At 51.2% G+C, this 15,042-nt stretch overlaps 1 protein-coding gene across 3 annotated transcripts in view; it reads left to right on the forward strand.

The window, feature by feature from the left end:
- MAD1L1 (mitotic arrest deficient 1 like 1) overlaps positions 1-15,042 on the forward strand; it is a 315,793-nt gene that overhangs the window by 218,607 nt on the left and 82,144 nt on the right. For all 3 annotated transcript variants that reach the window (XM_060032547.1, XM_060032548.1, XM_060032550.1), the window contains one exon: positions 11,872-11,962. In XM_060032547.1, coding sequence (XP_059888530.1) covers positions 11,872-11,962 — 91 coding nt within the window. The remainder of the gene's footprint in view (positions 1-11,871; positions 11,963-15,042) is intronic.

Below are 15,042 nucleotides of genomic sequence, written 5' to 3' on the forward strand. Positions count from 1 at the left end.
TACACACATCTGCACATGCGACAGCGTCACGTGGCAGCTGTTTACCTCGTTACCACTGAGGAGACACTGAGTGAAGAAGACATGGGCCTCCTTGTACAGTTTTTGCAAGTTCCTGTAATTATTTCCTAAAAAGTGGGGAAGAAGAGAGAGAGAGAGAGACTTCCAGCCACTTCCAGTTGGAGCCCTGCCTTCTCGCTGCTTCCGGAAGCAACTCTCGGTGATGCCGTTCCTGAGACTTGGGGCACTTTTTATACATAGTGAAATCCACATCATTTAAACTCTGTTTCTCCACTTTGTATTATAACGCTTTCCCATGTTTTTACAGACTTCGTGTAAATATTAACATATAGTTTGTTCCGTAACGCAGTTGGCTAACCCACCTCTGGAGTTTGAGTTATTTTCACGTTTTCAGCTGTTAAGAACAAACCGTGATGAACATCCCTGTGCATTAACCGTTGGCCATGTTTTGACTTACGGGCAAGCGTACTTTCTGGGTCCCAGAAGCTCGACGGTGCTTGGGCTGTCTTGTGCCTAGGATTCCGACGCCTTATGGTTTTGAAAGTGGGGCAGTTCCCCCCGCCAGCAGCAGTGGTAACAATCGTGCCGAAGCAGCGGACGTTCACCCAGTGCTTTCTGTGTGTCAGGCTCTGCACCCTGTGCTCTCTCTGCATTAGCCTACGATTCTTAGGGATTTAAATCCCGAAGAGGGATTTAAAAATACCTGTGTCATTGAGGCATACTCTGCATACAGCAGGGTGCGTCCCTTTTAATGTCCAGTGTCGCGAGGGTGAGGTACCCAGGGGTGGGGCTGTGGTAGTCGTCCACCCAGAAGGCAGGTCTCAGACAGTGTGTTGTCTTTGGAGAAGCCTAAAACCATGATTAAACCAAATAAAAGCCAGTCTGCTTTTGATGATCGCCATGCTCCTGCAGTTGTGCAGAATGGCGGTAGTAAAGTACTCCTCAGCCGCCTCAGCAGACGCCACAGTCACACTGACAAGCAAGTATTCACGCTTGTTGTCACCATCACGATACGGCACAGACTGTATCCTAGGAGACTCTTTATTTTTTACTGTTAACGTTATCATGTAGCAAAATGGTCTCTCTCTTGGTGTACAATTCTGTGAATGTTAATTACTTACCCCCTAATCAGAGCATAAAATAATTTCATCACTTCAAAATCCTCCTCACGCCGTCAGTTTATAATCGCCCACCTACATACCCATAATCCCCTGGCAACCACTGATCTGTTCTCCATCCCTACAGTTTTGATTTTTTCTCAATAATGTCCTATAAATGAAATCCTACAATTTGTAATCTTTTGAGACTGGCTTCTTTCACTCAGCATAAGTGAGATTCATCCAAGATGTTATCTGTATAAAGTTCATTCCTTTCTGAATACCGTAGCTTTCGACCAAGTTTTGGAACCAGGAGGTATGGGTTTTCCAGCTTTGTTGTCCTTTTCCAAGATCGTTTTGATTTCTCTGACATCTTAACATCAATATTAAGTCTTCCAATTCATGAACATGGAATGTCTCCCCATTTATTTAGTTTTTCTTTCATTTCTATTAGCAATCTTTTGCAGTTTTCGGTGTACAAATCTTATACCTCCCTGGGTAAATTGATTCCTAAGTAGTTCGTTCTCTTTGATGCTCTTGTAAATGGAATTATTTTCTTAGATTTGTTTTTCACATTGTTCATTTCCACTGTATAGAAATATAACTGATTTTTATTTATATTGAAATATATTAATCATTCCAGCTGAAGGTTTGTCGACTTTGTTGATCTTTTCAAATAACCAGCTTTTGGTATTGTTGATTTTTCTTACTGGTTTTCTGTTCTCTGTGTCATTGTCTTTAATCTTTGTTATTCTCTCCCTTCTACCACCTTTGAGTTCAGTTTGCTCTTCCTTTTCTAGTTTCTTAAGGTGTACAGTTAGGTTATCGATTTGAGATCCTCCTTTTTTAATGTAGTCATTTAAGGCTGTCGGTTCCCCCAGAACACTGCTTCCACTGTTGTCCTGTGTGTTGTTTTATTTTATTTCCTCCAGGTATTTTCTGATTTCCTTGTGATTTCTTCTCTTATCTGTTGGTTGTTTAAGGGTCTGTTGTTTAGTGTTCACATATTTGTTTTCCAGTTTTCCTTCTATTATTGGGTTTTACTTTCAGCCCATTGAGTTAATTCCATGAGATCAATAAATTTAACTTCTAAGACTTGTTTTGTAGCCTAACATATGTAGTCTTTTCTGGAGAGTATCCGTGTGCACCCTGCAAGAATGTATCCTCCGCTGTCGGGTCTAGTTGATTTACAGGTTCCCAAGCGCCCTGCGTCCTTGTTGTTGTTGTTCCTTTTCATAGCTGGGTAATAGTCCACTGATGGACATGCTGCCGCTGTAAAAAATGTATCCGTTCGCTTGTTGACGGGTATCTGTGTTGTTTTCAGCTCCGGGCAGTTGTGACTAGGACTGCTGTAAACATGCACGTGTGGGCTGTGTGTGGGCACAAGTTTCCATTTCTCCAGGGTAGACACGCAGGAGTGGGATTTCTAAGGAATGGATGGAGTGCATGTTTGGCTTTGGAAAGTGGTTTGCTCGGTGCTCAAACAGAATTGTGTGAGAGTTTGGGTGCCTCCTTGTCAGCGCTTGCTATAGTCAATATTCCTATTTTAGCCCTTCTGCTGAGCGTGTAGTGCATCTCACCGTGGTTTTCTACTTGTATTTCCCAAGTGGCTACTGATGTTGAACACCTTTTCATGTGTTTAGTTGCAACCTGTTTAACCTTTTTGGTGAGGTATCTGTTCAGATATCTCACCTGTCTTTTACCCAGTTGTTTTTTGGTTGTTGCTTTGTTTTTTAACCTATTGTTGAATTTTGCAAATTCTTTATGTGTATTGGATACGTATTTGTCAAATATGTGCTTCGCAAATATTTTCTCTTAGTCTGTACTTTATTTTCATTCTCTTACCAATGTCTTAAAACAAAAGTTTTAAATTTTGAAAAAGTCCAATTTATCAAGTTTTAGATGTTGGGTCTGAAAACTCGTTGCCTAGCCTTGAGTACCAAAGGCGTTATCCTATGTTTATTTCTTAAAATGTTCTAGTTTCACATTCTACATTTAAGTTTCTGATCCATGTTCAGTTAAATTTTGGGTAAGATGGAGGTTTAGGTGAAGATTTGCTTTTATTTTTGCCTAAAGAGGTTTAGCTGCTTCAGGACAATGTATGGTAAAGGCTATCCTTCCTTCGCTGAATTGCTTTTTCATGCCTTTGTCAAAAATCGGTTGTGGGCATATTTCTCTCTCGTCCTGGATTCTCCATTTTGCTGTATTGATCTACGTGTTTATCTCATCACCCCTGTCTTGACTACTGGTAACCTTGGGGTAAGTTTTTAAAATCTGGTAGTGTGACTCCTCCGATTTCATTCGTCTTTTTCAGAGTTGTTTTAGCTATTCTAGTTCCTTTGACTTGCCATAAAAATTTTAGAATTGGTTTGTCTATATCTACCCAAAAAAAATCCTGCTGGAGTTTTATTGGCATTGAGTTAAATCTTTACGTCAGTTTGGGAAGAATTGACATTCTCCTTATGTTGGGTCTTCCATTCCGTGAACACAATACGTATCTATTTATTTACATCTTTGATTTTTCGTCAGCATTTTGTATTTTCAGTATACAGACTCTGCATGTTTTATTAGATTTATACCTAAGTATGCCTTTTTATATCAGTTGTAAATTTTGTTTTATGTTGCCTTACTATTACATAGAAATGATTGATTTCTGAGTTGTTCATCTTGTATCCTGCACCTTAACCGAATTTACTTATCAGTTCTGTGAGGGTTTTTTTGGTCTTTATTTTTGGTTGATTCCTTGGGATTTTCCTGGGCAGGTACCCTTATCTGTACCTTGTCTACATCGGTTTTGTATCTTCTGTGAGTGGGATGCCTTTGGTTAAGACTTGCAGACTGGCGTTGGGGTGAGGAGGGCAGACATCTCCGCCTTGTTGCTGGTCTTGGAGGAGCACCTAGTCCTTCACCGTTAGTTAGCTGTAGGTTTTTTTGTAGATGTATCAGGATGTAGCAGTTCCCTTCTATTCTTGATTTGACTTTGATTCTTATAAAAGTTTATCATGAGTAGATGTTGAATTTTGTTAAATCCTTTCTTGAATAGATTGATACGATTGTGTGTTTTTTCTTCTTTAAACTGTCAATATGGTAGACTACATTGATTTACTTTTCAGTGTTGAGCCAGCCTGACATCACGAGATAAAGCCCCCTTGGCTGTCATGTAATGTTCTTACGTATTGCTGGATTCAGCTTGCCAGTGCTTTGTTGATGATTTTTGGTCCATTTGTGAGGGATACTGGTCTGTGGGCTTCGTCTGTTGTTCTGTCCTTTTCTGGCTCTGTCTGAGCGTAATGCTGGCCTCACGCAGCAAGCCGGGAAGTACTCCTCGTCTTTTCTGGAAGAGACTGTGAAACCACGTAGGCCTGGGTATTTCTGTTGTGGAAGGTCTTTAGAAGGGTCCGGTGGTGGGTGCCTTGTTGGGCGGCTTGGCTGGACCGAGGGCAGCTGTCCGTGTGGACGCGCTCCCGCGGAGCCTCCCGCTCCTGGTGCTGCTGCTCGGCCTCGTCTCGACTTTTCCCTTTGCCGGTCTCGCTGGAGCCTTACAACTTAATTGGTCTTTTCAAAGGAACAGTGTTGGGCTTCGTTCATTATCCTCATTGTTTTTGGGTCTCAATTTCATTGATTTCCACTCTTTATTATTTCCCTCCGTCTTCTTGCTTTGGCTGTATTTTTCCCCTTTTTTTCTAGTTTCTTAAGGTGGAAGCTTAGATTATTGATTTGAGATCTCTCTTGTTTTCTAATATAAGCGTTTAAGGCTACAGATCTTTTCTAGGCACTGCTTCAGCTGCATCCCACACTTGCGATCTGTCGTGGTCTCATTTTCATTCAGTCAGGTTGTATGGTTTTCGGTTTCTTTAATTTGCTAATGTTTGTTAAATGCCCCAGGAACATGCTGTGTCTTGGAGAATGCTTTATCTGTACTTGAGAAGAATGAGTATCCTGTTGCATTGGGTGGTATGTTCTGTAAGTTCCTGTTAGATCCCACCGGTTGACAGTGTTGTTCAGTCCTGTGTGTCTTTGCTCGACTTCTGTCCACAGTTCTAACTCCTTAGCAGGAAGCTTTGAAATCTCCAACCATACTTGTGGGTTTGTCTGTTTTTCCTTCCAGGTCCGTCATTTTTCGCTTCATGTATTTTGAAGCTCTGCTTTTGGGGGCGTGTTCATTTAGAGTTATTGTGTCTTCTTGGTGAATAAACCGTTTTACATGTTTGTCATTCCTCTTTTTTGGGGTGGCCACTGTCTGGTTATCTCCTGAAGTCTCCTTTGTCCGGTGTTAATACGGCCACCCCAGCGTCATTCTTCCTTCCCTCCCTCCTTTCTTTCCCTTCTTTCTTGCCAGCTGTTCACTTCGGAACGATTGCTGGCTTACAGGAGAGGTGCCCAGATGGCACAGCGCGCCTCACACGCTGCTCACCTTTGTCCCTCATTATCAACATCTTCGTCTCCCTGGTGCGTTTGTCACAGTCAAGTCACAGTCAACTGGTCTGCGGCCTGCGTTCAGCCGTTCGTTCACCCAGCAGCCAGGGCCCCACCCTGGTCTCAGCCATCTCATCCCCCCGCCTCCCCCGCTCTCTGCCAGTTTCTCGGTCTTTGTTTTCCGCGACCTTGGCCGTACCAGCATCCCCAGCCCACGTTTGTCTGACGTGTTCTGCGACGAGGCTGACGTGTGGCTTTTGGGAAGATGCTGGGGTTTGGGGTTTCATGCCTTCTCATCGCATCAGATCCGGGGTACGTACTGTTAACAGTTCCTGCTTCACTTTCATTTCACCTTCTGTCGTCAACGGTCAGGAGGGACCAGGACACTCTCTCAGCACCGAGCTCAGCGGTCTCCAGCGTTTCGCCTTTGCAGAACCGCTGTGGCCTAGTGACGCGGCCCTGCCCTCCACTCTCACCACTGTCGCCCTCAGCGTCCTTGTTTCCGGCAGCTGCCTCCCGCCCCACCCAGCCTCTGCCCAGGAGCCCGTCGGTTCCGGCAGCACCTTCTCAGTGGCTCATACAGCACACTTACTCTCTCATGGTTCTGGAGGCCTGGAGCCTGAGGTCAGGGTGTTGGCAAGTCTGGTTTCCCCTGAGGCCTCCCTCTTAGCCTGCTGACGCCTTCTCGCCGACCCCACCCCGAGGGCCCCACCCCGCCCCGGCCTCGTCTGACCCATCGCCCTCCAGAGGCCCACCTCCAAATATCACACCCGGGGTTGGGCTCCAACGTGTGAATCTGGGGGACCCAGACATTCAGTCTGTAGCAGGACACCCCCCTCCTCGTACGAGCGGCTCCAGAGCTGGTGCGGTCCATCTCCCCACGCTCGAGCCTCTGCTGCAGGCGCAGGACAGGGCCAGCGATGCCTGCGGTGAGCCCGATGCTGGGGACACAGAGCAGACCGTCCGACAGAGGGATGGCCAGGCCCACGGGGACAGAGCAGCTGTAGAGCCCTGAGCAGGCGGTCGGGGAGGAGGCCAGCAGGCAGGGTGTGGGGCCCGGGACCAGAGGGCGGTCAGCCTGGGCGAGTGGCCTCCCAGCCCAGCTGCTCTTTGCTCAGCAGCGCCTCTAGTTCCGCCCACTGTCCCCTCCAGCACCGGGAGCCTGACCCCTGGCACCCTACCCCCGCTACCCTGGGTTTTAGTTCTGCAAAAGCAATCATTCTTCCCTCAGAAGTTTTCCAGGGTAGTTGGTACATTCATTGCAAATGTTTTTTTAGGGAAGATAACAAACACCCCTCTCTCGCTGATTTCTCCTGACACACACGCGCACGTGCACACACACACACGCGCACTCACACGCCTGCTTTGATTGGCTTCGTCTTCTCGAGAAATGATCTGGGATGTCATCCAGTTTATGTAATACCCTCAGTGTTTAAAAAACTTGGAGTTAGTCAATTTCAAGACACTTAACGCCAGACCTGATTGCTTTGAACAGTTTGAAGGCAGACCAGCGTTCTGAGATTTGAACAAACACGCACACACACTCATTCATTCGTCCTCTCCCCCGACCCCTCGGTGAGATAACAGTTCGCCTCAAAGGAGGACAAGGAGAAGAAAGCGCCCGTTTTTAAGATGCACAACTAGTGCTGTTGACGTGGTTTGCTCTCCGACAGCTGGGATGGGTTCTAGCTCGCCGCTTATTAGGAAGTCTGCTGGCGCGTACGTGTGCTTATTTGAGTTTAGACCGGAGAACTTGCGCTCACAAGCCTTCAGAATCCATAATAACTGTTTTAAGAGGGGCCTTGCGGGGCTCTCACGCAGCCTGTCCCTGAGATGCAGGGTCCTTCTCCAGAAGCGGCTTCCCGGCGGAGGCCTGGGCACTGACCACCACCTCCCCCCCAAGCTCACGGGGATGCCTCACCGGGGCCGGGCGGGTCACACCTCCGAGTCATCCCTCGGAGAAGCACTGACCTAGAGGGTAAGGGCATCGGCCCTGGAGCCCGACTACCGGGCTCCCTAGCCTGGGTACCGGATGGGCCGCTTCCCTGCGGTCACTTAACCTCTGTGAGCCTCAGGTTCCCCTGTGAAAACTAGGGGGTGGCATGCGAGCTGTGCGGGGCACTGGCCTCACTGGGCGCCAGAGACTCTTCCTCAGTTCCCTGCGATGCTCGCAGCCCTGCCCGCACCTGCAGCTCAGCACTGCTCGGGCGCTTCTGCGAGGGACAGGGTGACCTGTCAAAGGCACGGGTGCAGCGTGTGTCTTCACAGTTGTAGGCTGCACATGTTAAGTGTACAACTGGATATATTCTCTTTCTCTCTCTCTCACACACACACGCACACGCACACGCACACACCCATGGAACCATTACCACACTCAAGATAGTGGGCCTGCCCTTCGCCCCCAAACGTTCCCTCTTGCTCAATTATAACCCTGCCTCCCCCTCCTCCCCTCCGCCACCCCCAGGCAGCTGGTACCCGTCTGCTTTCAAGCACCGGGTGGCGGTGGGCACATCACGAAGCTGTGTGTTATGGGAGCTGTGCAGTGTGTACTCTGGCCTCTCTCTCTGAGCCTAGTTGTCTTGAGCCAGCACGTGTGTGTCCCAGCAGTTTGCCCTTTCTCTCTGCTGAGCCTTATTCCCCTGTGCGCATACACCACTGTTCGCTCACGTACGCCCTTGCTGGTGGACGTCTGGTTTGCCCCAAGTTTTTGCTGTGGGAATGAAGCTACTTTGTGTTATACACCGAGTCCTTGTGTCCTTTCTTTTCTCCCGGAGGAACACTGCAGCGTGGGATGGCTGGTAGTTGCGTGAGTAACTCTTTAAGAAGCTGTCTTCCAGAGTGGTTGTACTGTTTCATGTTCCCGCTGCCGGTGGACGGGAGGTGTGGCTTCTCCTCGCCAGCACTTGGTGTGGTTGGTCCTCCCCATTTTAATCCTTCTGGTAGATGCGAGGCAGCGTCTCACTGTGGTTTAAGCTTTAGTGTCCCTATTGACTAACGATGTTGGGCACCTTTTCACGTGCTTGTCATTGTATATCTTCTTTGGTAAAATGTTCAAACTTTTGTCCATTTTTTATTTGATTACTTATTGGCTTGCTGTTGAGTTTGTAGAGTCCTTTATACAATCTGGATACAAGTCCTTTATCAGATATTGGCAAATCTTTTCTCCCATTCTGTAGCTTGTCTTTTCATTCTCTTCATGAAGTCTTTTTTTTTTTTTTTTGGTACGTGGGCCTCTCACTGCTGTGGCCTCTCCCGTTGCGGAGCACAGGCTCCGGATGCGCAGGCTCAGCGGCCATGGCTCACGGGCCCAGCCGCTCTGCGGCACGTGGGATCCTCCCGGACCGGGGCACAAACCTGTGTCCCCTGCCTCGGCAGGCGGACTCTCAACCACTGCGCCACCAGGGAAGCCCTGAAGCTCTTTTGTTAGTGCACGAATGTTTCAGATTGTTCTGTTCTCTTGGTCAGTTGACCTCTTTATCATTATTCTGTTGGTGTCTTCATGGTGAAAGTGCCTTTTTGTTGGTGGCGTATAATTAATTGGGTGCTGCTTTTTCATACGTTTTGATGGTCTCTCCACCTTTTAATTGGGGTGTTTAGACCATTTACATTTAGTGTGATTATTGTACGGTTAGGTTTGATCTTGTCATCTTATTTTCTTTGCTGCTTGTCCTGTCTCTTCATTCCCATTTGCCTGTTTTTCTGGCTTCTTTTGAATTGCTTGGGTGTTTTGGGGGGTTTTTTTGTTTTGTTTTTTTTTTGTGGTACGCGGGCCTCTCACTGTTGTGGCCCCTCCCGTTGCGGAGCACAGGCTCTGGACGCGCAGGCCCAGCGGCCATGGCTCACGGGCCCAGCCGCTCCGCGGCATGTGGGATCTTCCCGGACCGGAGCACAAACCTGCGTTCCCTGCATTGGCAGGCGGACTCTCAACCACTGTGCCACCAGGGAAGCCCCACTTGCCTGTTTTTTATACCATTTTATTTCCTTTTTTGGCTTTTTGGTTGTAACTGTTTTTTTTATTTTAGGGGGTGCTCTGAGGTTTTTAATACACATCTTTCACTTATCACCGTCTCCCTTCGGGTGATACTATACCTTTTCACATATATAATATAATCTCACAGCTGTGTGTGTCTGTTTATGCAGCCTTCGTGCTGTTGCTGTCATAAAGTTTACGTAATGTTTATGTCTGGAAACCCCAATATGTTTTTTATTAGTTTTGTTTAAACAGTCAACCTCTCTTAAAAATAGTAATTTAAATATTTCTAAAGGATGTAAATAATATGAAAAGCCATACTTCTGCCCACGTAGCTAAGATTTCCGTTGCTCCTCACGCCTTTGTGTGGCTTCTCCTTCCCTTCTGCCTGAGGATTTCCCTTGACGTTTCCTGTAGAGCAGGCCTGCTGGTGATAAAAATCCTTTGGTTTTGTATGTCTGAGAACATCTTGATTTCGCTTTTGTTTTCAGTGGGAATAGAATTCTCGCTTGACATTTTTTCATTTCTTCTAGTATTTTAAGGACTTTTCTCCTCCTTCTCGCTTGCAGTGTCTCTGCTGAGGAAGCTGCTTTGCTCCTCTGTGGGTAACACTTCCGTTCTGCGGCTGCCTGTGGGATTTCTTTATCACTGGTTTGGAGCAACCAGATCGTTTGTGCACTGGGGCTGTTTTCTTCATGTTTCTTGTGCCTGGGTTTGTGCAGCTTCTTGGGTCTGTGTCTTTATAATTTCGTCACATTTGGAACCTTCTTGCAGTATTTTTCTGTCCCATCCCCACCACCACCACCACCACCACTGCCACCGCAGGGACTCTAGTTACACGTAAATTCACCTTCGTGAAGTTGCCCCGCCGCTCAGCAATGCTCCTTCCAGTTTTAAAGATCGATTTTCCTCTCTGTCTGCTACTGTGGATATTGTATCGCTGTGTCTTCAAGTGCACTAAACTTTTGTCCTGCAGAGTCTAGTCCATCATTAATATCATCCAGGACTTTTCATCTCAGGCATTGCAGCTTCCACCTCTAGGAATTCAACTTGGTCTTGTTTATATCTTCCATACGTGTCCTTAACTGCTGAACAGTGGACTATTATTCCTTTGTTCCAGTAGCTTTTAATAACTGTTTCAGTGTCCTTAGGTGCTGATTTCATGTCTGTGCGGTTACCCTGCACAGGTAATGTCTGTGCGGTTACCCTGCACGGGCGGCGTCTGTGCGGTTACCCTGCACGGGCGGCGTCTGTGCGGTTACCCTGCACGGGCGGCGTCTGTGCGGTTACCCTGCACGGGCGGCGTCTGTGCGGTTACCCTGCACAGGTAGTGCCTGTGCAGTTACTCTGCACAGGTAATGTCTGTGTGGTTACTCTGCACAGGTAGGTTATTCTCTTCATTGTGGATCAATTTTCCTGCTTAACGCCCAGTAATCTTTGATTGGATGGCAGGCATTGTGAGTTTTAGGTTGCTGGGTTCTGAACGTTTCTGTGCTTGTATAAATCTTGCTGAGCGTTTTTCAGGGATGCACTTAGGTTTCTCGGGAAGAGTTTGGTCCTCTCAGATCTCGCCATTGTGATTTGCTGGGCCAGCCTGGAGCAGGTACCTCCCATTCCCGAGCCAAGACCTTCCTGAATTACCCATGAAGCGTGAGTTTTCCATTCTGGCTGGTGGAAAAGGCTCTGTTCCTTACCCTGTGTCAGTGCTGGGCACTGCTTCCTTGGCATTTTTTAATTTTAAGTCATATTAACATGGTTGCTATAAAAAAAATAAGTTTAAAAAGGAAGACAAAAATCGGCGCCTTCTTACGATGAGCTGCAACCTACCTGCATGGCTGCTTCGGCCACTGGCCTTGCTTGGCCTCTGGGCCTTCGGGGTAAGAGCCTCCTTCTGCACCTCGTCCGGGTGGTCCCACAGCCTCCAGCCACCAGCTGTGTCCACAGTGCACGTAGGAGAGCTTCCCTGTCTTTTCGTCGTGCTTGGAGACTCTCTACATGTCGTTCTCTTGACTCTCGCGACCCCTCCGGTGCGCGGTCACACTTGTGGGGGTGGACTGGTGGGCACAGGACACGTGCAGGCCCACCGTGCCACCCGTTAGTTCTCCTCCCTGCTCCCTTCCGGTCGTGGTCGGCGAGGGCCCCACCTCTGCCCGCGGCAGAAGCTTCTGCACCGGAAGAGACGCCTTGGCTGCGCTGCCCCGTCCCGGGCTTGTGTTTTACAGTTTTTCCTTAACGTCATCTCTTCATGTCACATTTCTAGAAATATGTACTTGGCAACAAGCCTTTTAACCATCTTGTAACCTTTCCCCTTTTCCTCCCCAGAGGGCGGGCTGCAGTGGGGTTCCTGTCACGAGTCTGCTCTCCTTGCAGGTTGAAGGTTGAGGAGCTGGAGGGAGAGCGGAGCCGTCTGGAGGAAGAGAAGAAGGTGCTGGAGACACAGCTGGAGCGGCTCACCCTGCAGGTGAGCTCGTCCGGGGCTTGCCCTGCCCTCCTGTTTTCTCCTGGGTTTGGCCCGAGGTTCCTGCACCCCGGCCATCCCACTTTCTAGCTGACCAGACCAGCCTAAACCGGGAGCCTGTCCCCCACCCAGGCCCCTGGCTGGCCGAGAACACCCGTCCCGAGCCACCAGAAGGGCCAGCCTGCCCCGGGTGGTGCTGCCCCCAGCCGCCCGCCCCGTCCGCTTTCTTGGTCTCCGTCTCGTTTTTCCCGACCGCTGGCCGCAGCGAGCCCACAGCCTGACCTGTGCGTCGCCCGTGGCGGGTGTGACGGGCGTGCCCCCTGGGAGGAGACGCCGGCAGAGGTGCTGGGCGGTTTGGGGTTTGTATCCCAGCCAGTCCGCATCTGCCTGCAGCTGGGAAGTGGGGTTTGCTACTTGCACTGTGTTGCTTTTGCTTTGTTTTTCGTTTACCCTCCTGTCTGCGTTGTTCACGGCAGGAAGCCTGCAGTTACTGATCACCCAGAGCTTGGACAGGCCAGTGATTGTGCGCTTGGCATCTATTAGAGGCAAATCAGATCTCCTTTTTATTCCCGATTCCTGGAGACGGGAAAAGTGACAACCCTGATAAAACGAGGCTGCGAGCCGCAGCTGGGCCGTACTCCGCTCCAGGACCTGTCACCTTGTACCATTTTAAATGGGCCGCAGTCCTGCTGGGAGAGCTGGGCTGCTGGCGGATGAACCCCCGGCCGCCCGTCAGTGGTGCCGTGTCAGGGCAGGATGGGGAGTGTCTTTCTGGGTCCTTAGTTGAGCTCAGCCTGGGGTCACGGCTGATGGCTTCCCAGGCCTCTGACTGGGGCTCAGTGAGTGCTGCCGAAATCCATGTTTCCTTTTTCCTGCTCCAGGGCTTCAAGGCCTGTCACGAGGAGCCTCAGTGGCCCTTGGTGATGGTGTTGAGGGTCAGACCAGGTGAGAGGTGCAGTGAGCACCGTCAGTGGATGTGGGGCGACGGGGCCGGTGTTGGGGGCTCCCAGCTCAAGCCTTCCTATGTGGGAGGTTCGGGCGGGTGGTGCCCGGCCCAGTCCGCACTCCGCGGGTGGGGTCAGCGACGTCGGCCGTGTCCAGACTCCTGGGCCCCGCATGGACCTCACGCGGTGTCAGGGCCTGGCTGTGCATCCTGGAGCCGCTCACGGCCAAGGCGGCAGGTGGCATCCGTGTCAGCTTGGGGAGGGCACGGGTCAGTATCTGCGCCCTGGTGTGGCCTGGCTCTCGGCATGCAGGTTTCTGTCCCACGTCACAGCCCCTTCTCCGTGTGGCCAGTTCCAGCCTGAGCTCCAGCAGGAGCCTCTGTCCCACGTCACAGCCCCTTCTCCGTGTGGCCAGTTCCAGCCTGAGCTCCAGCAGGCTCTCGGGAGCACCCCCGCCCCGGCACAGGGCTCGCTTCAGAAAGGTCCTTGTGATGGTGGGGGCCAAGTCCTGTCTCCTGACTCACCATCTCAGTCACAGGGGCCACAGGCCTCTGCTCCGTGGGCCCTGGGTTTTCTCCTTAGGCCTCCTGTATCTGTGCCCACCCACACTCCTGGGGGACGTCCTGCTGCCCCCTTTTCACTGACGAGGAAGCTTCGCTCAGAGAGGTTCAGCACTTTAGTCACGGGCACCGAGCCCCAAGGAGCAGGGCTGGCCTTTGAACCCAGGGCCGTTGTCTCCTGAGCCGCTCCCCCGCCCCCCGTCGCCCCCGGCCTTCACACACTCCTGACCCCTCACCCCACCTCCCTGCCCTGCTCCTTGGGCTGCACCTCTGGTGGCCCGGCCACCATTCCCAGGTGAGCAGCCTCAGCTCCGGGACCACCGGTCTCCTCCCCCACCCCGGCCCCCCCCACCGCCCTGCCTGCTGCCCCTGGCCTGGGTCCGTCGTATGATGCTCTGGGGCGAGGAGAGGCGTACGCCCCCAAGGCTGAGCGGACGGGTCACCCCAGTCGCAGCGACAGTTCTTGTCTCACCGTGCCGCCAGAGAGACAGAATTTGCCCCAACGCCGTCCAGCCCGGGCGGAGCGTCCATGGGCAGGCCCTGCCCAGGAGGCAGGGAAACGGGCGGATTCGGCCCTGGAAGGAGGATGCCCACCTGCACCCTGACCCCTCAGGGCAGACAGAGGGAAACCACTGGGCGTCCTGGTCCTGGTGGAGTGGACCGGGAAGACCTCATGTCTGGCTCAGGGAGCCCCGCCAGGTGGCGCTGAGATGGGCCCGAAGGGGACCTGGGCTCGTGGAAACCGCGGAGACGTAGGTGGTGCCCTGGGGGCACCGGCATCCGAGTCTGTAGACCTCGCCTGGAATCCTGCCCCTCAGCTGGGTGGTCTCGGGCATGTCGTGCTTTGCCACCCGAGTCCCCAGCACATCCTTTATAAAATCGGGGATGATGCGCCCACGTGGGGGTTACCAGGAGGTCACAGGCCACGTCTGACCACACCATCGTGAGGCCAAGACCTCGTGCCCTTCACCTCGGTCCCCGGGCCGTGGAGGCAGCAGGAGAGGGCAGCACACCCCTCCAGGTGGCCTGGCTTCCCCCAGGCCCCACTTCATCTGTGCGACCGCAGAACCGCGGCTTCCTGGCCTGGGCAGAGTGGGAGGACACGGACCGAGGGGCCCAATTAGCGTGTAGCTCCCCCGGCTGTGTGTTTATCCGCGGTGCTGCCGGTGTAATCCTCATGCAGGTCTCCTCTCCTCTCTCCCCCTGGAGGAGTCTTCAAGTTGGGCTGCTTCAAGGAAGATTGATTGAAATCCACTGCAGTTTGACTTAATTGGGAACATATGCTTGGAGAGGGAGCTCGACTAGTTAGAACTTTTTGTAATTAGTTCACAGCTGGTTGGTGAGGCAACCGCGCCAGTTACCGCTCAGAGCTGAGTGCACGCCTGCCGGCCTGTGCCCACTCAGTGCCTGGCGGGCCGGGAGGGCAGGTTCCTGGGCCCTCCGCCTGTGGTGCGTGGCCTGTCTGGGTCTTTCTGGGGGCCCTTGGCTACTCCCACCTCATCTATCCTAAGGTAGCCAGCCGTCAGGGAGACGAGGCCCCCGTGTAGAGATGGGGAAACTGAGGCCACAGCTGGCCGTT

The sequence above is a fragment of the Delphinus delphis genome, chromosome 15 (genome assembly GCF_949987515.2).
Source record: "Delphinus delphis chromosome 15, mDelDel1.2, whole genome shotgun sequence".
Taxonomy (NCBI): Eukaryota; Metazoa; Chordata; class Mammalia; order Artiodactyla; family Delphinidae; genus Delphinus; species Delphinus delphis.